General features: G+C 47.5%; 1 protein-coding gene across 1 annotated transcript in view; it reads right to left on the reverse strand.

Moving 5' to 3' along the window:
* Window positions 1–2,075: 2,075 nt before the first annotated feature.
* Window positions 2,076–21,505, reverse strand: part of TMEM44 (transmembrane protein 44) — a 47,132-nt gene continuing 27,702 nt past the window's right edge. Inside the window, exons 7-11 of the mRNA XM_029069641.1 lie at window positions 20,413–20,562; window positions 18,345–18,449; window positions 16,444–16,620; window positions 6,162–6,194; window positions 2,076–2,451 (exon numbers count right to left, since the gene is read on the reverse strand). Coding sequence (XP_028925474.1) covers window positions 2,341–2,451; window positions 6,162–6,194; window positions 16,444–16,620; window positions 18,345–18,449; window positions 20,413–20,562 — 576 coding nt within the window. The 3' untranslated portion in view covers window positions 2,076–2,340. The remainder of the gene's footprint in view (window positions 2,452–6,161; window positions 6,195–16,443; window positions 16,621–18,344; window positions 18,450–20,412; window positions 20,563–21,505) is intronic.

A 21,505-nucleotide genomic window follows, 5' to 3' on the forward strand; every position in this document is an offset into this window, starting at 1 on the left:
CTGACAGACAATTCAAAGCCCTTTCAAACCTTTCCAAAGCCTTATTGAAGGCCCATCTCCTCCAAGAGGCCTTCCCCGACTAAGCCCTCCTTTCCTCTTCTCCCACTCCCTCTGCATTGCCCTGACGCACTCCCTTTATTCATCTCAGCCCCACAGCACTTATGTACATCAGTTAATGATAAATAATTTATTTCTATTAACGTCTGTCTCCCCCTCTCGACTGTAAGCTCGTCGCAGGCAGGGAATGTGTTTATTGTTCCACTGTACCCTCCCAAGCGCTTAGTACAGTGCTCTGCACACAGTAAGCGATTAATAAATACAACTAACTATATTGCCTCCAAGATATAAAGGCAGTCTACTTTCCTTAAACACAAACGCTCACACACACCCCCAGCCACAGAATAAGTAGCCAAACCTCAACCGGTGGCTTCACTAGGGTACTCCCAAAATCAATTCGACATGCCTAGGGTCCCTCCAGTCTACACCAGAATCCTCCTGCTCCATCCAGGACTGAAAATAATCATACAAATAATAATTCTCATGATTGTGGTATTTGTTAAGCATTTCCTATGTGCCAAACACTGTTCTAAGCACTGGGGTAAATACCAGCTAATCTGTTTGGACACACTTGGGGCTCACAATCTCTCCATTTTACAGACGAGGTAAGTGAGGTTCCGAGAAGTGAAGTGACTTGCCCGAGGTCAAACCGCTGACAAGCGGCAGAGCCGGGATTAGAACCCGGGTCCTTCTGACTCCCAGGCCGCTGCTCTTTCCATTAGGCCACGCTGCTCCCCCAGAATGGCCCCAGGACTAGGTCCCAGGACTGCCCTGGAACAGACCCGCTCTCTGGAACTCAAAGGCAAAGACGCCCTTTGCCCCGCTGTTTACCCAGCTGTTTTCGTTAGGCACTCAGAACAGGCAAACACTGGTAGGCAGGCTTCCTTTTATTGACCCTTCTCAAGGGAGTAAACACTGGACTTCACGGTTAAACTCTGCCACCCAAGTCGGACTGTGGTTCGGAATCACCCCGAGACATCAAAAGATGCGAGCCCGGAGACTTCTTCCCAAACCAGTCCCTTCTCTTCATCCCGATCATCGTGTCAAAAAGGAATCAGGACGGCGGGACTGTTGTGCTTGAATGCAAACCCACCCCCCCACCCGCCCCCCGCCACACACAAACACACCCACCCCGCTCCCTTTACCACCCTCCGCATGCTGCAAGTTGTATTTTCTCAAAACAGATCGGGATATTTTCATTTTAAAAAAGCCGGTCTATCACCCGCAAATTCCCCTTCCCCAACACCCGACTCCTAAGAGGGCCCAGCGAAGCCTTCAGGAAAGCAGGAAGCTCTGGATTCGATATAAATGAAGCAAATAAGGCTTCTAGCCAGCTGGCGAAACAGATAGGATAGACAGGGAAATATTACCCTCTTCTTGTTGGACCTGGCCAGTTCCCCGTCCTCCTCGTTGGCGGGGAATATTGTCTTGTGCTTTTGTTTTACTTCCCGAGCGCTTAGGACAATGTGCGGCGCTCAGCAGACCCTCGGTAAACACATTTACTATTACCGCTGCTGTTACGGGGGGGGACAAGGGGAGGGAGAATGAATGGAGAGAGTATTGCTTAGGGTGGAGTAGAGCAACACAGGGGAAAGGAGGAGGGAGAGGGAGAGGAAATGCCGGAGCGACTCACTAAAATGCAATACGTGACGCTCACTTTCTTTCCACAGAGACGGTTGGCGAATTATAGTACATCAGATTCTCACTCATCCAACCTTCCCCACCCACCATGCACCCAATTCTTTTCAGAGTTAGGATCCTGAAAAGAGCCTGGGCTGTAAAAAACTTCCAGAAGGTAATAATGATAATAATAATTATGGTATGTGTTCAGCGCTTACTATGGGCCAGGCACTGTACTAAGCGCTGGGGTGGAGAGAAGCAAATGGGGTTGGACACAGTCCCTGTTCCACGTGAGGCTTACAGTCTCAATTCCGATTTTACAGACGAGGCAACTGAGGCACAGCGAAGTGAAGCGGCTTTCCGAAGGTCACACGGCAGACAAGTGGGGGAGCCAGGATTAGAACACAAGACCTCCTGACTCCCAGGCCTGGGGCTCTATCCACTACACCGTGCTGCTTCCCCCTAAGGTGTGGGTGTTATCGGTAGAGCAAAGAGTCCATTCACCTTCGGATTTAAGCTTCCTAGTGGTGCTGGGCTTGGCCCGGAGGTTGCCCCAGGAGCGAGGAAATATCATCCCTATCATGACGAATATTTCCCGAGTACCCACTGGATACGGAATCGGAGGAGGTGCTGACACATCTCAGATGGCTTGGCCTCGAGACGTTACGAGTCCGACGGAGTCGGCGTTCTGAGTCCTGAACCCCGGAGAGGCTGAACCCTGGGCATTTCCAAGTTGTTTTTGCTCCACTGAAGGTTCACGTCTTCGAAGTCCCACTGTGAACAGAACACACAAATTCTCAGGTTGAGGCACTTTTATCTCTCGCACTCAGACATTACCTAGGATCAATAATGGGCGTATGGGGAAAAGGGAAAGAAACAAGACCTGTGTCTACAAGGTTTACGAGATGCTACCTTTAGACAACAAAGAATTATAATAAAAATAAAATACCTGAACACTGGAACTCTACATCTTCGGGCTATTTAGAGAAGCAGTGTTGCCTAGTGGATAAAAAACAGGCCTGGGAGTGAGAAGGATCTGGGTTCTAATGCCGGCTCCGCCACTTGTCTGCCGGGTGACCTTGGGGAAGTCATTTCACTTCGCCGGACCTCAGTTACCTCATCTGTAAAATGGGGACTTAAGACTGTGAGCCCCACATGAGATAGGGACTGTGTCCAAACCGATTTGCTTATATACACCTTGCGCTTAGTACGGTGCCCGGCACATAGTGAGCGTTTAACAAAAACACGATTATTCTTATTATTATTACTGATGTTTGTATCCCCTTGTAGCTCTGACGGTGTCAAATACGGTAAGAGTATATAACACCTTGAGAGCATTTGAGAAATGCTACATCGCTGATTTGATTTCAAACTCTTTGTCAAGTGGGTAACAATAATAATAATTATGGCGCTTATTAAGCACTTACTATATGCCAGGCACTGTACTAAGCGTTGGGGTGGGTACAAGCAAATCGGGTTGGACATAGCCCCTGTCCCATATGGGGCTCACAGTCTCAATCCCCATTTTACAAACGAGGTAACCGGGGCTCAGAGAAGCGAAGTGACGTGCCCAGGGTCACACAGCAGACGAGCGGCGGAGCCGGGATTAGAACCCATGACCTTCTGACTCCCAGGCCTGTGCTCTATCTACGACGCCAAGCCGCTTTGAGACACGTTACCGTAGTGGGCTACGGTAGGAAAATCAGTTTCCCTTTTCCTTAACGAGGCTACTGAGAGGAGAAGGGTAGCTTTTCAAAAACAGATGGTGGCAAGTTTCGCCAGTGCAGCCCGCATTCCCAAGCTCAGTCGGACCCTTCCTGCCACGTGGATTCCTTTCCGTTGGGACAAGTTAGGCCAGCTCCCCTAAATGGACTCCCACATTCCTCAACTTACTCCACTACCTGTTCACAGTGAAGTTGTTTCTCTCCGATAATGTGTCAGCGCTGAAAGCCATCCAGATGCTGCAATATATCCTTTGCCTTTGTAATGTTTTGATTGCACGGAAAGTGGACTCTGGTTTTGTTTTGCACGTACAAAAAACCATTCTAGGTTACTGTTTTACTGGTAGTAGGTGACTCCTGTTCTAAACAGGTACATATGACCCACGGGACAGGCTGAATATTTCTTTTGACCCCAGGGGGAAGGGATAGTGGCTATTTAATATATTATATGCTCCCAAGGGCTCTGAACACTGTAGGCCTCACTTAAAACTACTGGCTAATTGATTTCTAATCTGTTTTCTAATAGAGCAGCAGCAAGGACTAATGGCCTGGGCGTCAGAAGACCTGGGTCCTCAACCCAGCTCGGCCACCTGCCTGCTACGTAACCTTGGGCCAGTCACTTAACTCCTCTGTGCTTCATCTGTAAAACGGGGATTCAATACCGGCTCTCCCTCCCACTAACAACTGTATTTGTTAAGTGCTTACTATGTGCCAAGCACTGTTCTAAGCACTGCGGTAAATACAAGGTAATCGGGTTGGACACGGTCCCTGTCCCACATGGGGCTCATAGTTTGAATCCCCATTTTACAGATGAAGGAACTGAGGCCCAGAGAAGTGAAGTGACTTGCCCAAGGTCACAGAGCAGACGAATGGCAGAACCGCGGTTAGAACCCATGTCCTCTGACTCCCAGATCCGTGCTCTAACCACTAGGCTGTGAGCCCCATGTAGGACAGGAATTGGGTCCCACCTGACAATCTCAGTTTCATCCCAATGTTTAGTAAGGTGCTTGGCATATAGTGAGTGCTTAAGAAGCACCACTATTATTATTATCACTAATGGCTACTTTGTGCACTTTACAGAATTTGATTTCAGTGGTTATTTCTAAAAAGAGACTATTTTCAAAAAAATAGAAGCCCCATTTTGGGGTTCAACTTGAATTCTGCAGAGCCAAGACACTTCATCCATGTTCGTTTCTTTCTCGTTGTTCATCTCAAAGAAAAGAAGAGCTTGTTGGAGAAAAACAACCATTCTGATTTTTTTGTGTTTCCCTAAATGTCTTTCCTTGAGGAACTCAATGTGTTTTGCAATTTTTTTTTTCCTCTGGGAAAGAACAAGCACTTGTATCAGAGTCCTACACAGGGCAGATGATGTTCCCCTGCTAAGGTTTTTAAGTGACCCTCCCAGACTCTCTCAGCGAGTCAGGACCAAAAAGTCAGGCTCTGAATCAAGTGTTTTATCCCGTAATCTGTTCTCAAATTTCCACTGCTAAAGGGCCTTAGTCATCTCCCCCTGCAGTCATTTTCAAGTCGATCCGTGAGAGCATTAAAACCCGAGATCCTCCGATCACTAAACAGAAAGTCAGATCCCTTTCAGACACAGAAAATAAAATATAGCATTGTAGCTCAATCTCCTTGGCCCTTTACAACAGACCACTATACCTTTTGACTGTGAATCATTTTCTGTCCTGCATACTGATCTAAAAAGGGGCTAGGGTCTTTCATATACCATGTTTTGTTCAACGTTCAAACTCGAGATGACCTGAAATCGCCTCGGTGACAGTTCGTTCGGATAACTGGGTTTCCAGAGCTATTACTTGCTTTGCCAATTTTACAGATGGGCGAAGCACACACATGGAAAAAATCCCACCAGCAGTCCAAAGCAGAGCCCGAATTTTAGTCCAAAGAAGACTCAGAAAGTGAACCTAAATCTCGGGACTCTGGTTCCAGGGCCCCTTTGCTATTCATCACTAATTATTCTACAATTTATTTTTTTGCCTGGAGTTAAATATGTTTGCAGACCCTCATTTTTTTTTTTAATGGCATTTGTTAAGTGCTTACTTGATGCCAGACACTGTACTAAGTACAGGGATAGATATAAATTAGTCGGACTGTACTCAGTCCATGTTCCACATGGGGCTCACAAATCTTAATACCCACTTAACAGATAAGGGAACCGAAGCACTGATAATGATGATGTTGATGGTATTTGTTAAGTGCTAACTATGTGCCAAGCACTGTTCTAAGCGCTAGGGTAGATACAAAGCAATCAGGTTGTCCCACGTGGGGCTCACAGTCTTCATCCCCATTTACAGATGAAGTAACTGAGGCACAGAGAAGTTAAGTGACTCGCCCCAAGTCACCCAGCTGACAAGTGGTAGAGCCAGGATTAGAATCCATGATCGCTGACTTCCAAGCAGGTAATAAGCCACGCTGCTTCCCGACTTGCCCAGAGTCACACAGCAGAGTGGTGGAGCCAGAATTTGAACTCGGGTCCTCTGAGTCCCAGGCTCATGCTTGGGAAGCAGCGTCATTAGGTCACGCTGCTTCTCTTTTTGACCGGGACACAGAAGACACCCACGTGATATAAGACATTGCGAATCCTACCGATCCACTGTCTGGCAGATCCTTCTGTATCCCACCTGATTAACTTATACCTACCTCGGTGTGTTGAGTACAGGGCACGGCTCATAGTAAGCGCTTAACATTTATTATTATTGTTATTAGTATTATTCTACAGTAGAGTGAAGTGATGATTCTCCATACCTGTTCTGAATTTAGGGCTTCCCAATATTTTTGCTGCAGAACAAGAAAGATTGAGAAAAGAGTTGAACCAATTTTGCCATCACCAAAAATCAAAGTTCAGTTTGAGCTCGACATCATTTCTGGAATCAGCAGAGACAGAGTTTTCTAGTAAGAAGCAGGAAGAAATATTTGGCAAGCAGAAAAGCAGCAATTAGCACTAACAAACAGAAGAGGAGTTTTATTTCAGTGAGAAGATAATTGAGCTAAAGAAGGGAAATGGGTGGAACCCCACTGTAAAAGAGAAAATGCTTTAGAAATGTGTGTTCCGTTATTATTAATAATAATAAAATGATGAGAAGTTCCTAATTGATTCTATTTATTGCTATTGTTCTTGTCTGTCCGTCTCCCCCGATTAGACCGTAAGCCCGTCAAACGGCAGGGACTGTCTCTATCTGTTGCCGATTTGTCCATTCCAAGCACTTAGTACAGTGCTCTGCACATAGTAAGCGCTCAATAAATGCTATTATGAATGAATAATTATCGGTTTGGGGGTTCAGAGGTTTCATATCAAGCACTTAAAAATAATAACCAGAGTCATAATATTGGGCTCATCACCACCCAGATTCATTTTTAATTGGTATCATCTACGAATGACGACACATTCAGACTTCTAAACTTGGTTTTTCAAACCAAGTCACACAGTGAAATGACTCTGATTAACACCTGCATTTCAATATCGGGTAGATTCCTCACAGAATTAGCAATCCATCGTTGGGGTCTGTATTAGAAAAACGTGATCAGCTCAGGGATGTACGTACAAAAAACTAAAATAACCCACAGGATTTTTACTTCAAACGGTGATGACAGCTCCGCAAGTCACTCATTGTAAACAGAAATCGAGAAAGAGAAATGGAAGTTAAAAGAGCTGGACCAAGATTTAAAAAAACAAACACAAACAGCGGCCTGTTTCCTCAAAAAGTGGAGGTATTTTTTTTTTTTTTAAAAGGACAAATGTTTCCAAAGCTGTAATGGAAACAGGGCAGAGCAGGTTATGTACTTAGCGGCCTCAAAATTTATGATCAATGTCAAGATAAAAATGTATTTTTTTCCAAAATACAGGGGAAACTAGGGATTTTTTTTTACAATATTTAAATCCTCTAGAGTTTGGGAGTACTGCCCACTAGGGGCCAAAAGAATTATTTCACCTTCCTTGGTAATATTGAAAATATTGGTATATTCATATAATAAACCCAATTCCAGTAAATGAGTTCATTCCCCGCTAGTACGTTAGGCACTTTACTAGTCATGTCCAGAACACTAGGACAAGAAGCAGCGTGGCCTACTGGATAGAGCTCGGGATTGGGAGTCAGAAGGACCTGAGTTCTAATCCTGGCTCCACCACGTGTCGGCTGTGTGACCTTGGGTGAGTCACTTCACTTCCTCTGTGCCTCAGTTACCTCATCTGTACAGTGGGCATTAATGCTGTGAGCCCCATGTGGGACGTGGATTGTGTCCAACCTGATTAGCTTGTATCACCCCCAGAGCACAGAACAGTGCTTGACACATAGTAAGCACTTAACAAATACCATCATCATTATTATTATTATTATTATTAACCGACTAGGGATTTTTACACTACCTAAATTTGCAATATATTTTCTCTTGTTAATCAATCAATCAGTGGTATTTATCGAGTGCTCAGAAGTGCCTGAAATGGGGACTAATGAATCAGTCAATGACGTTTAATGGACATTTATTCTTTGCATAATAATAATGATAATTATGGTATTTATTAAGACGTTACTATGTGCCAAGCACTGTTCTAAGCACCAGGGTAGATACAAGGTAATCTGGTTGTCCCACGTGGGGCTCACAGTCTTAATCCCCATTTTACAGAGGGAGTAACTGAGGCACAGAGAAGTTAAATGACCTGCCAAAGGTCACACAACAGACAAGTGGCAAAGTCAGGATTAGAACACATGTTCTCCGACTCCCAAGCCTGTGTTCTCGCCATTAGGTCATGCTGCTTCTCTTAATAATAATTATGGTACTTGTTAAGCACTTACTATGTACCCAGCACTGTTCTAAGCACCGGGGTAATTGCACATTAGTCAGGTTGGACACAGTCCCCGTCCCACACAGGGCTCACGCTCTGAATCCCCATTTTAAAGATGAGGTAACTGAGACCCTGGGAAGTGAAGTGACTTGCCTAAGGTCACATAGCAGGTAGGTGGCGGAGACAGGATTAGAACCCATGACTTTCTGATTCCCCGGTCCATCCTCTATCCACTAAGCCTAGTATTCATTCATTCATTCAATAGTATTTATTGAGCGCTTACTATGTGCAGAGCACTGCACTAAGCGCTTGGAATGTACAATTCAGCCACAGATAGAGACAATCCCTGCCCATTGACGTGTTTACAGTCTAATAGGGGGAACTGTACTGTACTAAGCACTTAGGGGAGTAAAGAGCAACTGGGAAACACGATCCCTTCTCTCTAGGATCTTACAGTCTAATCGTGGAGACAGACAATAAAATAAAATAAATTACAGGGAGGGGAAGCAACTGAGTATAAGAATATGTACGTGGTTTCAATTAATCAATCTAGTACTGTGCATTTGGAAAAAAAATCTCTAAGATTCTCCTCAGTCAGTCAATCAATTGCATGCATTGAGTGCTTACTGTGTGCCGAACACTAAACTAAGTCCTTGGGAGTATACGGTATGCTAATATCGGCGCGGATCAGTGGAAAGAGCCCGGGCTTGGGAGTCGAGAGGTCACGGGTTCGAATTCCGACTCCGCCACTTGTCAACTGTGTGACTGTGGGCAAGTCACTTAACTTCTCTGTGCCTCAGTTACCTCATCTGTAAAATGGGGATGAAGACTGTGAGCCTCACGTGGGACAACCTGATGACCCTGTATCTATCTCAGTGCTTAGAACAGTGCTCTGCACATAGTAAGCGCTTAACAAATACCAACATTATTATTAATATAACAGACAAGATTCTCTGCCCATAACAAGCTAAAGCAGTCGATCAATCAATCAATGGTATTTCTTGAGCACTTACTATGTGCAGAGCACTGTGCTAAGCAGTTGGGAGAGCACAATACAACAAAGGGGAAGATAGACATTAATATAAAGAAATAAATTACGGATATATATGTAAGTGTTGTGGTGATAATAATAATAATAATAATAATGTTGGTATTTGTTAAGCGCTTACTATGTGCCGAGCACTGTTCTAAGCGCTGGGGTAGACACAGGGGAATCAGGTTGTCCCACGTGGGGCTCGCAGTCTTAATCCCCATTTTACAGATGAGGGAACTGAGGCACAGAGAAGTGAAGGGACTTGCCCACAGTCACACAGCCGACAAGTGGCAGAGCTGGGATTCGAACTCATGAGCCCTGACTCCAAAGCCCGTGCTCTTTCCACTGAGCCATGGTGGTGCTTGGGGTAGGGGGAGCGGGGGATAAAGGGAGCGAGTCAGGGAGATGGAAAAGGGAGTGGGAGAAAAGGAAATGAGGGCTCAGTCTGGGAAGGCCTCTTGGAGGAGACGTGCCTTCAATAAGGCTCTGAAGCGGGGGAGAGTCACTGTCTGTCGGCTACGAAGAGGGAGGGCGTTCCAGGCCAGAGGCGGGACGCGGGCGAGAGGTCAGCCACGAGATAGACGAGATTGAGGTAGGTTAGTTTGGAGAGGGCAAGGTGATTTGAGTGCTTTAAAGCTGATAGTGAGTAGTTTCCAACTGATGGTAATGTCCTATTTTCACTCCAAAATACCTTCAGAATAGAAAATGCACGAAATATTCGTATGTCTCGTTTTCAAAACTCCTGCCTCCGATTCCCTGTTTGGAACGCCCTTTCCCCTTCAAATCTGCCAGGGGACAGCTTTCCCCCATCTCCGGAACGCTGCTGAAACTCCATCTCTTCCAGGAGGGCTTCCTTGATTCATTTGTCTTCTCCCCAAGTCATATCCCCCCAAGTAATCTTTCAGCACCTCAGCATAGCTTCTGTCTTCATGGCACTTACGTGTCTACACTTACACATCCTACCTAAGCCACTGCGCACTGATCCATTTTTCCATTCTCTTTTTTTGATATGAATAACAAATAGTAGCTATCGAGTGGGATTCAGTAATTCATTCAATTGTATTTATGGAATTGTATTAATTCAAACTAATCATTATATCTACTCCGGTGCTTAGTACAGTGCTCCGGCCCATAGGCAGCACTTATTAAGTACCATAATTATTAATTTTCATCGAGCATTCACATGACAAATCTAAGAATGGGAGAAAGGGCCATATAGGAGAGACCCATCTCTTTACAATTATTTTTGTGTAAACCTGCGACAAAATACAGATAGTGAATTTGGGCAGTATTAAAGCAGAGAAACGACGCATCTTCTCTCCAGCAACTAGTTTGCTAATTCTCAAAGAAACACAAGGCTACTGTGAAAACTCAAGGGACCGTATAATGCAGCAAACTGTGGATAAAGGCCAAGAAAAGGCTGAGGTCTGAAAAATCAGGAAACTTTCAGAATTAGCAAAGCAATCTTTATTTCCCTCAAACGGATCAAAACGAGTGTATCTGAACTGGTTCTCTGTCAGTTCCGAAAAGGCGTATAATAACATCTGTTCCAGAAATAGAGAAATAGAGTTCGGCCTTTTGGCAATATGACTGCAGAATGTAGAATGATTCAGGAAAAAAGTACTGCAAAGTCAGAGATTTTTCAACTGGAATGATAAGGAGAGAGTTTTCTGGAAACTTCAAGGGCAAAATTAATTAAATCTAACATACAACTCTTTTTTTTCGGCTCTAACTCTCTTTCCCGTTCTCAGTTTTCAGTACTATTGACTGGTGGTTTTCTTTCTCCTTGGTTGAAAACAAGTATATATTTGAGCTGTTTCATTAGAGTGCTCCTGGAAAAGCAGTGCCGCAGTTAAGAAATAGCTAGAATATTTAAATGCTCAATGCTCGAACGCTGTTGGAATAGGAGAGTGCCTTTCTCTTCATTCCTAAAATAGACTATCAGCTGTAAGAATATCGAACACACTTCTCTCAATGTCGAGTTACCCCTAGAAGTAAATTGGTCACTTGGCGAGGGGCATAACACCTTCAAAGCACAGTGAACATATTTACAGTAGAGAAACAGTGTGGTCTAGTGGATAGAGCGCAGCCCCGGGAGTCAGAAGAACCTGGGTTCTGATCCCGGCTCTGCCACCTGTCTGCTGTGTGACCTTGGGCAAGTCACTTCGCTTCTCTGTGCTTCAGTTACCTCATCTGTAAAATGGGGATTAAGGCTGGGAGCCCCATGTGGGACAGGGACTGTGTCCCATCGGATGATCTTGTATCTACCCCAGTGCTCAGTACAGGGGTCAATATATAGCAAGTGCTTAACAAATACCACAGTTATTATTATCATCACATTGCGCGACGATCTCATACCACCATCCCGGGTCACACCCGCCAGCCACTTCCTCTGCAATTGAGCAAATGTTTTTTCTGCGATTCCCAATACCAGAGGCAGGCAGCCGCCCCCGATAGAAGGGCTTGCCGTTCTTGTAGGAGATCCGGCCCGGGCAGCTATTCACTCTAGAGACCCAGGTGTAGAGCCTTTGGCCTAAAGCAAGAATCTGACAACCTTGTCACACAGAACAGCCAAACCAAATGAAACCCCTGAGCGGGCGGAGCGCAATAAGCGCTCAGTACAGTGCTCTACACACAGTAAGCGCTCAATGAATACAAGTGAATGAATGAACCACAGAAACGCATTAAGGTAGCTTACTTCATTGTGAATCTCACTATTATCCTTATGGCATTTGTTTCAAGCATGTTTTAAGCATTGAGGTAGATACAAGTTAATCGGTGCCCACGTGGGGCACACAGTCTAAGTAGGAGGGATTAGGATCGAATCCCCATTTTACAGTTGAGGAAACCGAGGCACAGATAAGTGACTCGCCCAAGATCACGTGGAGACACGTGGTGGAGCCAGGATTAGAACCCAAGCCCTCTATCACCCAGGCCCGTGTTCTTTCCGCTAGGAAAATGCCGCTTTTCGTGGTTTTAAATGCCTCGCTCCGCGACTCGTAAAGATTGGGAAGTTTTTAAATGCCTTGCCCCCCCACTGCAGACAGCTCCTGCTTGGGAGCAGATGGGCTGGACGAATCCTCCCCAACCCCAAGATCCCAGGAGTGATTTGTTCTATGGGATCTGCAAGTGCTCGGCACATTGTGCGTAGCTTAGTGGAAAGAGCCCGGGCTTGGGAGTCGGGGGTCATGGCTTCTAATCCCGGCTTCTCCGCTTGTCAGCTGTGTGACCTTGGGCAAGTCACTTCACTTCTCTGTGCCTCAGTGACCTCATCTGTAAAATGGGGATGAAGATTGTGAGCCCCACGTGGGATAACCTGATTACCTTGTATCTACCCCAGTGACTAGAACAGTGCTTGGCACACAGTAAGCGCTTAACAAATACCAACATTATTATTATTGCGATTTTGTCATTACACCGCATGGCTCTTTGTAACAACAGCGAGATGGAGGAAGAGAGTCACGGAGGGGACTAGAGGAAGGGATTGAAGGGGAAGGGAGAGGAAAGGAAGAGAGAAGAGGGAAAAGGTGAAGGAAGGGGAGAGGCACCATGACAGGCCAGCATTGGCAGTTTAATCTCTCCTCATCCCAGGGATTTGAGTGGAGAGGGGCCACTAGATTGGTATTTGCTAAGCACTTACTATGGGCCAAGCCCTGTTCTAAGCGCTGGGGTGGATACAAGCAAATCGGATTGGACAGAGTCCCTGTCCCATGTGGGGCTCACTGTCTCAATCCTCATTTAACAGATGAGGGAACTGAGGCCCAGAGAAGTAATGCGACTTGCCCAAGGTCACACAGCAGACAAGTGGCGGAGCTGGGATTAGGACCCATACGGTACTGATGCCTGACTACTTGTTTTGTTTTGTTGTCTGTCTCCCCCGTTTAGACTGTGAACCCACTGTTGGGCCGGGATGGTCCCTATCTGTTGCCAAACTGTACATTCCAAGTGCTTAGTACGGTGCTCTGCACACAGTAAGAATACGACTGAATGAATGACCTTCAGACTCCTACAGCTCGTGCTCTCTCCGCTACGCCAGGCTGGTTCTTGATATGGGACACGGGAAGGAGTGGTGCTGTCCCTTCCCACTGCCTGGATCCACCAGTGGAGAACAGGGGCCCCCATCTCTCGTCCTCCCCAAAGGGCTAGAGCAGGATCTCCCCATCCCCAGCGCCCCCATAGAGGATGAAGCAAGATCTCTGGGGATGGTGGGTTCAGAGAAGCAGCACAACACTGTGGATACAGCCCCGGTTTGGGCGACAGAAGGTCATGGGGTTCTAAATCCAGCTCTGCCACTTGTCTGCTGTGGGACCTCGGGCAAGTCACGTCACTTCGGTGGGCCTCAGTTCCCTCATCTGGGAAACGAGGATCGAGACCGTGAGCCCCACGTGGAAGGCGTCCAACCCGATCTGCTTGTATCCGCCACGGCGCTCGGTACAGCGCCTGGCACACAGTAAGCGATGAACAAATACCATAATTGTTATTATTGTTATTCTGCTGTCCCTAGAGCAGAGCGGAGCCCCACGTTCCCCAGCCCTGCAGCCAGCAACAGGCTACAGGCTGTACTATAGGATGATGGGGCGGCATTTCTGGGACTCTGGTGGGGAATCTAATACTCTCTCCCGCTCCCGCCGTTGCCCTGCTCCGGACCTTTCTCTTGCACCTGCTTCCCTCCTTCTGAAGAGCTGCCGAGCCCGCCACCGCCTCCAGGTCGGGCAGGGACTCCCCTCTGCAGAAGGACGGGGCCACCTTCCCTGGGCGGATTTCCTGGCATCAGGATTCCCTGGTCCAACCGGCGCAGAGCAGGCATTCGGAGCGACAGGGATCCCGCCCCTCCAGGGGCACCAAGGCAGGGGAGCAGGGCCCGGCACCCACCTGCCTCGCCCAGCAGAAGCCCCCGACGGACTGCTTGGCGCTGAAGGGAGGAGGCCGGAGGGCTGCCCGATGCCGAGAAGAGCCCGGGGAGGTTTCCCGGTGCCAACGCCTCCACCTTCCCTCCCTCCCCTGCCCCTAGTAACGATGGACAAGGCCCTGTGGCCCCATCGCTGCTTTTAAGTAGGTGGAGGTGGGGCTCTGTACAAGTGTGGCGCTGTGCATCGTGAGGTTTTTTTGGCGGGGGCCTGATCCAGAGCCTGAGGCTCTGGGGTCGGGCTCGAGGCCTCCCTTCCCCAGGTCAGGAACCACATTTGTTTCCGAGAAGAGACGAGATATTCATTCAATAGTATTTACTGAGTGCTTACTATGTGCACAGCACTGTACTAAGCGCTTACTAAGAGATATGAGAGTGTACTAAGTGAGATATGGTTCACGGGCCACAAGCGGCAGACCCCTGCTCAATGTGGAGGGCACTCCCCCTTCAGGTTTCTCTCTGATGGCCTTTATTCTAATAATAATAATAATAAAGTTGGTATTTGTTAAGCGCTTACTATGTGCAGAGCACTGTTCTAAGCGCTGGGGGAGATACAGGGTCATCGGGTCGTCCCACGTGAGGCTCACGGTTAATCCCCATTTTGCAGATGAGGGAACTGAGGCACAGAGAAGTGAAGCGACTCGCCCACAGTCACACAGCTGACAAGTGGCAGAGCCGGGAGGCGAACCCATGACCTCTGACTCCGAAGCCCAGGCTCTTTCCGCCGAGCCACGCTGCTTCCCGTAATTCTGATAATTACGGTATCTGTTAAGCACTTACTGGGCGCCAAGCACCGTCCTAAGCGCTGCGGTAGATACGAGGTAATCAGGTTGAGAAGCAGCGTGGCGCAGTGGAAAGAGCACGGGCTTTGGAGTCAGGGCTCATGAGTTCGAATCCCAGCTCTGCCACTTGTCGGCTGTGTGACTGTGGGCAAGTCACTTAACTTCTCTGTGCCTCAGTTCCCTCATCTGTAAAATGGGGATTAAGACTGCGAGCCCCACGTGGGACAACCTGATTCCCCTGTGTCTACCCCAGCGCTTAGAACAGTGCTCTGCACATAGTAAGCGCTTAACAAATACCAACATTATTATTATTATTATTATTAGGTTGGACGCGGTCCCTGTCCCGCAAGGGGCTCATCGCCTTCATTCCCATTTTACAGATGAGGGAACTGAGGCAGAGAGAAGTGAAGCGACTTGTCCAAGCTCACCCAGCGGACAAGCGGCAGAGGCTGGATTAAAATCCACGACCTCTAACCCCCAAGCCTCGGGGCCCAAGGGCACCGACAGACTTGGCTCTATGGAAATACTGGGGAGGGGGTTCCATCTTCTTTAGCCTCTCTGAGACTAATCTTATCGCTCCCTCGGCTCAGTTATTATTCTGCTAGAGTACACATTCACTGTCTGCTAGATCTACTGCGGTGGACTCTCCCAAAGCACTCAGTACATTGTTCTGCACACAGTAAGTGCTCAATAAATGCCACTGACGGATGGATTCACCAAGTCAGTTTCTTACTTCCCAACCTGTTTCTTCACTGTATCGATCAGTCCTGTGACTATTTTAAGGTTACGTAACCTTCTGTCTCTACTAACTTCTACCAATTTGACCTGAAAAAGTCTCACAGATGTTTTTCGCCTAGGAAGTGACCCTCTGGAAGGAAGAGCAAATTTCAGTCGGTTTGGAAACCCCACAGAGAGACACATAAACAGTTAGAAGCAGGGAAGCAGTGTGGCTCAGGGGAAGGAGCCCGGGCTTGGGAGTCAGAGGTCATGGGTTTGAATTCCTGCTCTGCCACTTGTCAGCTGTGTGACTGTGGGCAAATCACTTCTCTGTGCCTCAGTTCCCTCATCTGTAAAATGGGGATGAAGACTGTGAGCCTCACGTGGCACAACCTGATTACCCTGTCTCTACCCCAGCGCTTAGAACGGTGCTCTGCACATAGTAAGCGCTTAACAAATACCAATATTATTATTATTAGAAGAAGAAGAGAGATGCTTTCAGACCACAAAGAAAACGAAGACAGGGCAGGAGAAACCCCTTGACCATGGGTTAGTTCCTGCTGGGCAGGCAAGGTTAGATGTCAGGCCTCGGTGGGTGCGGGGGAAAGGGAAGGCACGAGAAACCGATAACTTCACATACCTTCGGTTCGGGGCTTTTGGAGGGGACCTCAGAAGAGCTACAGGAAGAGACTTTGACTCGGACGACCTGGACGGTAGGTCAGTTTCTGTCGTTGGCCAGGCGAGGTTAGCGGTGGGACCAAGGGGGTGAGGGGGAAAGGAAAGGCGTGAGGAACCGCTGACTCACATACCTCCAGTTCGGAGTTGATGGAGGAGACTTCGGAAGAGCTAGAGGAAGAGACTTTGGCGTGGATGACCTGGATGGGCGGGTAGGCTGGAGGCTCGAGCAGAGACGGAGGGTCCTGCGGGGCAACTTCTCCAGCGCTGGTCTGCCCGTCTCCTGGCAGTCGCGTCGCGCCGCAGCCGACCTGGAATGGGCGGGAGAAACGCCCTGAGGTGGGTAAGGGACGGAAAGAGATTCTCTGGGAGCAAATGAAAGCCAGGTTTCTTCCCTGTAGTCTGTAAGCTCCTTGGGGGCAGGGGCTGCACCTACCAACTCTGCTATGACTGTGAGCCTCACGTGGGACCACCTGATTCCCCTGTGTCTACCCCAGCGCTTAGAACAGTGTTCGGCACATAGTAAGCGCTTAACAAATACCAACATTATTACTGTACTCTCCCAAGCGCTCAGTACGGTGTGCCACATAGGGGTACTTGCTGAATAAATACCGCTGATTGATTCCATGGTCCCCTCCTCACAACATCAACATTAATGCTATTGATCGAGTGCCTACTGAATGAACGTTTGGGAGAGTTCAAGTCTGGGCTCGGGAGTCAGAGCTCGTGGGTTCTAATGCCGGCTCCGCCACTTGTCAGCTGTGTGACTTTGGGCAAGTTGCTTCATGTTTCTGTGCCTCAGTTACCTCATCTGTAAAATGGGGATTAAGACTGTGAGCCCCACGTGGGACAACCTGATTACCTTGCATCTACCCCAGCTCTTAGAACAGTCCTTGGCACATAGTAAGCGCTTAACAAAGACCATCATTATTATTATAATGGGGTGAACAGATGAAAATTGTTATCATTTAGTGTTTGTGGTCCCACCCACCTCTAAATGGTGCTTAGTACAGCATGCCCAAGATCTCATTTTAAGATCTTAACACCTCCAAATGTACACAACTCATCTGCTCCCTTTGTAGGGGGGTGGGAAGTACAGCCCCAGGAATCCCTCAATAACACCGTTAGAGCTCAAAGCCTGTTACCAATATCACTTAGCAACAGCATCTGTTTTCTTGTTAACTCTAAAACACCTGACAGGGCAGAGAACTGACTTGTCTCAGGTCTCTAAGAATCTTGGAAGAGCCTAGAATGAAAAACAAGTCTCCTAGCTCTTATGCCACCCTTTCTCATGCTGCATGCCTCCTTGGTGCGTGATTGGGTTTGAGGTTTCGGACAGGATAGAAAGGGAAACTCCCTTTTTCTTTGAATGTCACAGTAGCTCGAATTACGTAAAGTTTCACCAGACATTTTCCACTGGATTCTGCCTTCACGTCCTCAAGGTTTCAAGTGATCGCCCGCTAACGGCGATCCATCTTTCAATCAACAGCATTGGTTCGGCACCCACTGTGTGCAGAGCACTGTACTGAGCACTTTGCACAGGAGTTCAAGAGTAGAGTTGACCTTGCAGTTAGGAAAATAATCTCTTGGACTGTGATAGTGGTGTCCAGATGGGCTCAGCAAAGGACTTCAAGCGTGGGGCTTCCTCTTCTCCCGCAGATTGAGGGGTGACAATTTAGAGGGTCTGGTCATTTCTCCCTCCGCAACAACTAGCAGGAGAGGTTCCAGCAATCAAAAAAAGTTTTGGGAATTCCTGGTCTAACCTTTTGAAGTGTGCATCTTTGTAGTTGCTTTTAAATAACACGCTGTCACTGCCCACATCCTTTTTTTAAGGGGTGGAAAGAACGCTTCGAGGTGGAAAATGACACACAATGGAAAAGTAAATAAATGTGGGGGAGATAGAGAAAGGCAGGCAGCTGGAGGTTTTAAATGGAAAGTTCCACGTGAGCACATATTAAGAGAGGGGATTGATGAGGCGAGGCAGGTCACTGTCATTTTTCAACGTAATTTTCTCTTCAGAGTTGGCCCTCAGTACCTCCTGAACGTGTTCGATGGTCAGCTCCATGTAACGGCCGATGGCTGCCATCTTCTTAAGGTACTTGTTGTTTGGAAGTATGTTGAGTGGCACCCAATCTGAATTCTAGAAAGGACAAAGACCATTTGTAAGACCAATTCAGAAAAACTCTTCAAAATCATTCTGGCATTTTCCTCAACAGATCCCAAGAGCTTTCTTGCACCCACACTCCAAGCAAGTAGTTCTTTTCAAATGAAGGCTTATTCTTCTATTCCTCACCCATACTACCTGTGAAATAAATTAACCAGAAGGTTCTGATATAAAGGGATTTTCAAACCCATCCATTATATACGAGGCTCAAACTACTGACATCCCTCGCCACACTCTGTTGCCACCAAGATCGGCTGCTTCCTATGGATTCAAGTTTAGAGAAGCAGCATGGCTTGGTGGAAAAAGCACAGGCTTGGGAGTCAGAGGACATGGGTTCTAATCCCAGCTCTGCCATTCATTCATTCATTCATTCAATAGTATTTATTGAGCACTTACTATGTGCAGAGCACTGTAGTAAGCGCTTGGAATGTACAATTCGGCAACAGATAGCGACAATCCCTGCCCAGTGACGGGCTCACAGTCTAAACACTTGTCTTCTATGTGACCCTGGGCAAACCACTTCGCTTCTCTGGGCCTCAGTTACCTCATCTGTCCAATGGGGAATAAGACTGTGCGCCCCCACATGGGACAACCCGATTACCTTGTATCTACCCCAGTACTTAGAACAGTCCTTGGCACATAATAAGCGCTTAACAAATACCATCATTATTCTTATTCATTTTTCTTTTATAAAGCGGCTTAATATCCCTTTTATTCTATTCAGTGCTGATAACTGAAACTCCAAGACACTGCTCATGATTAAGACTGCCTTTCTGCCTCTCTGAACTATACCTTGTATCTGATATGTTAAATATCTTATTCAGCCCAGAGAAGGGAGGTCATCCATCCATTTTACAAAACAGAAAACTGAGGCACACACAGGAGAAGTGACTTCAATCACTCCTGGAGTGAGATCACAGCACGTAAGCTTCTGACTCCCAGTTCGGGGTCCCTATCACCGTTGCCTCTTTCCCTGCGGTTTGAAGTCTACGAGCTACTAACTATTCAACCACTGTCCTTGAGCAGGAGCATCTTCGGGGTGGGAGGAGAGGCGGGGAGGGAGGAGACAAGGGAGAGAGGACCCACGACAACTTGCATGGTGTTGGGAGGGACGGAAGACAAGATGGTTGATTTAAAGGGTAGAAATCTCATCTTTAATTAATAGTAATTAATAACTGTGGTGTTTGTTAAGCACTTACTATGTTCCAAGACTGTTTTAAGTGACGGGGTTGATACAAGGTCAGACGCTGGCCCTGTCCCACGTGGGGCTCACAGTCTTCATCCCCATTTTCCAGATGAGGGAACTGAGGCCCAGAGAAGTGAAGTGACTTGCCCAAGGTCACACAGCTGACACGTGGAGGATCGGGATTAGAACCCACTTGCTCTGACTTCCAGGCCCATGTTTTTTCCACTAGACCATGCGATTTCTCATTCATTCATTCAGTCATTTATTGAGCGCTTACTGTGTGCAGAGCACTGTACTCAGCGCTTGGAAGTACATTTCTCAGCCCCACTCTGCCCTAGCCTAGCCCCTTGCAATCCCTAGTCCAACCTTGACAACTGGACCCCAGAGAGCTCTAGCTCCTGCAACCTAGGAGCGTCCCAGCCCTTCCGCCGGAAAGCGGGAGTCCAGAGAGCCTCTTGCTCCTTGTGATGGCGGAGGGAGGAAGCATTTATATTTATTTAATATAAATGAATCACCGGGGCCTCCTTGCCCACTCACTGCTCCTCCCCGTTTCCAAGCAGGCATGACCTGGCGGCATGACTACTCCCACCCTCCCCCTGCTACCCAAAATGGCAGCAGCCGTCCAGAGTCCGATTCGGCCAAGACGGGGCCCTCTTCGGTCCTTTCCCACTGGGGCTCTCCTCGGGCCACCGAGGCCGCTTTCAAACCTAAACTGGGTTTCTTCAAAGAGTTGGTGGGCAGGGGAGGAAGGACCTTGTCTTCTCCTTCTCCTTCCTGTTTCTCGTCATCCTCCTTCGCAGCACAAGTCAGGAGAGCCTCCGTGTCAGCGGCCTCCGTTCCTTCCACTGGGAAACCCAGCATCTGACTCAGCTTGCTTTTCATCACACAGGAAAGGAAAATAATCTGAGATTCCAGAAGTTAAGGGTGTGAGGGGTAGGGAAAGGTGTGGTAAAGGGGGGAAGGCACTGATAGCTACTTCTCCATCACCTGGAAATAATCTCTCTAATATCCCTCTGCAGCACCTCCTCATCACCAAATCAAACCACCTCCCACAGCAATCTTCTGACATCCCTTACACACTCTGCTACTTAATAATAATGTTGGTATTTGTTAAGCGCTTACTATGTGCCGAGCACTGTTCTAAGCGCTGGGGTAGATACAGGGTAATCGGGTTGTCCCACATGGGGCTCACGGTTAATCTCCATTTTACAGATGAGGTCACTGAGGCACAGAGAAGTTAAGTGACTTGCCCAAGGTCACACAGCCGACATGTGGCAGAGCCGGGATTCGAACCCATGACCTCTGTCTCCCAAGCCTGGGCTCTTTCCACTGAGCCACGCTGCTTAAACACTAATTCACCTTCTATCCCCTTTCCCTTCTTCTTTCTAAATGTAACTGATTCTAGCTTCTGCCTCTCCTGCTAGACTGTAAGATAGAGGACCACGTCTTCTAATTCTACTGTACTCTCCCAAGTGCATAGTCAGTCAGTCAATCGTATTTATTGAGCACTTACTTTGTGCGGAGTACTTTACTAAATGCTCGGGAGAGTACAATATAATGATAAATAGACACCTTCCCTGCCTACAACAAGCTTATAGTCTGGAGGGGGAGACAGATATTAATATAAATAAATGACAGATATGGAAATGAGTGCTGTGGGGCTGGGAGGGGGGATGAATAAAGAGAGCAAGTCAGGGCGATGCAGAAGGGAATGGGAGAAGAAGAAAAGAGGCCCTAGTCAGAGAAGGCCTCGTGGAAGAGATGTGCCAGTGCCTTGCCCACAGCAGGTGCTCAGTAAACACAAGTGAATGCCAGACCGACCGACCCGAAGTAGAATTGTCATGTC

This window comes from Ornithorhynchus anatinus, chromosome 7 (assembly GCF_004115215.2).
Source record: "Ornithorhynchus anatinus isolate Pmale09 chromosome 7, mOrnAna1.pri.v4, whole genome shotgun sequence".
NCBI classification, from domain to species: Eukaryota; Metazoa; Chordata; class Mammalia; order Monotremata; family Ornithorhynchidae; genus Ornithorhynchus; species Ornithorhynchus anatinus.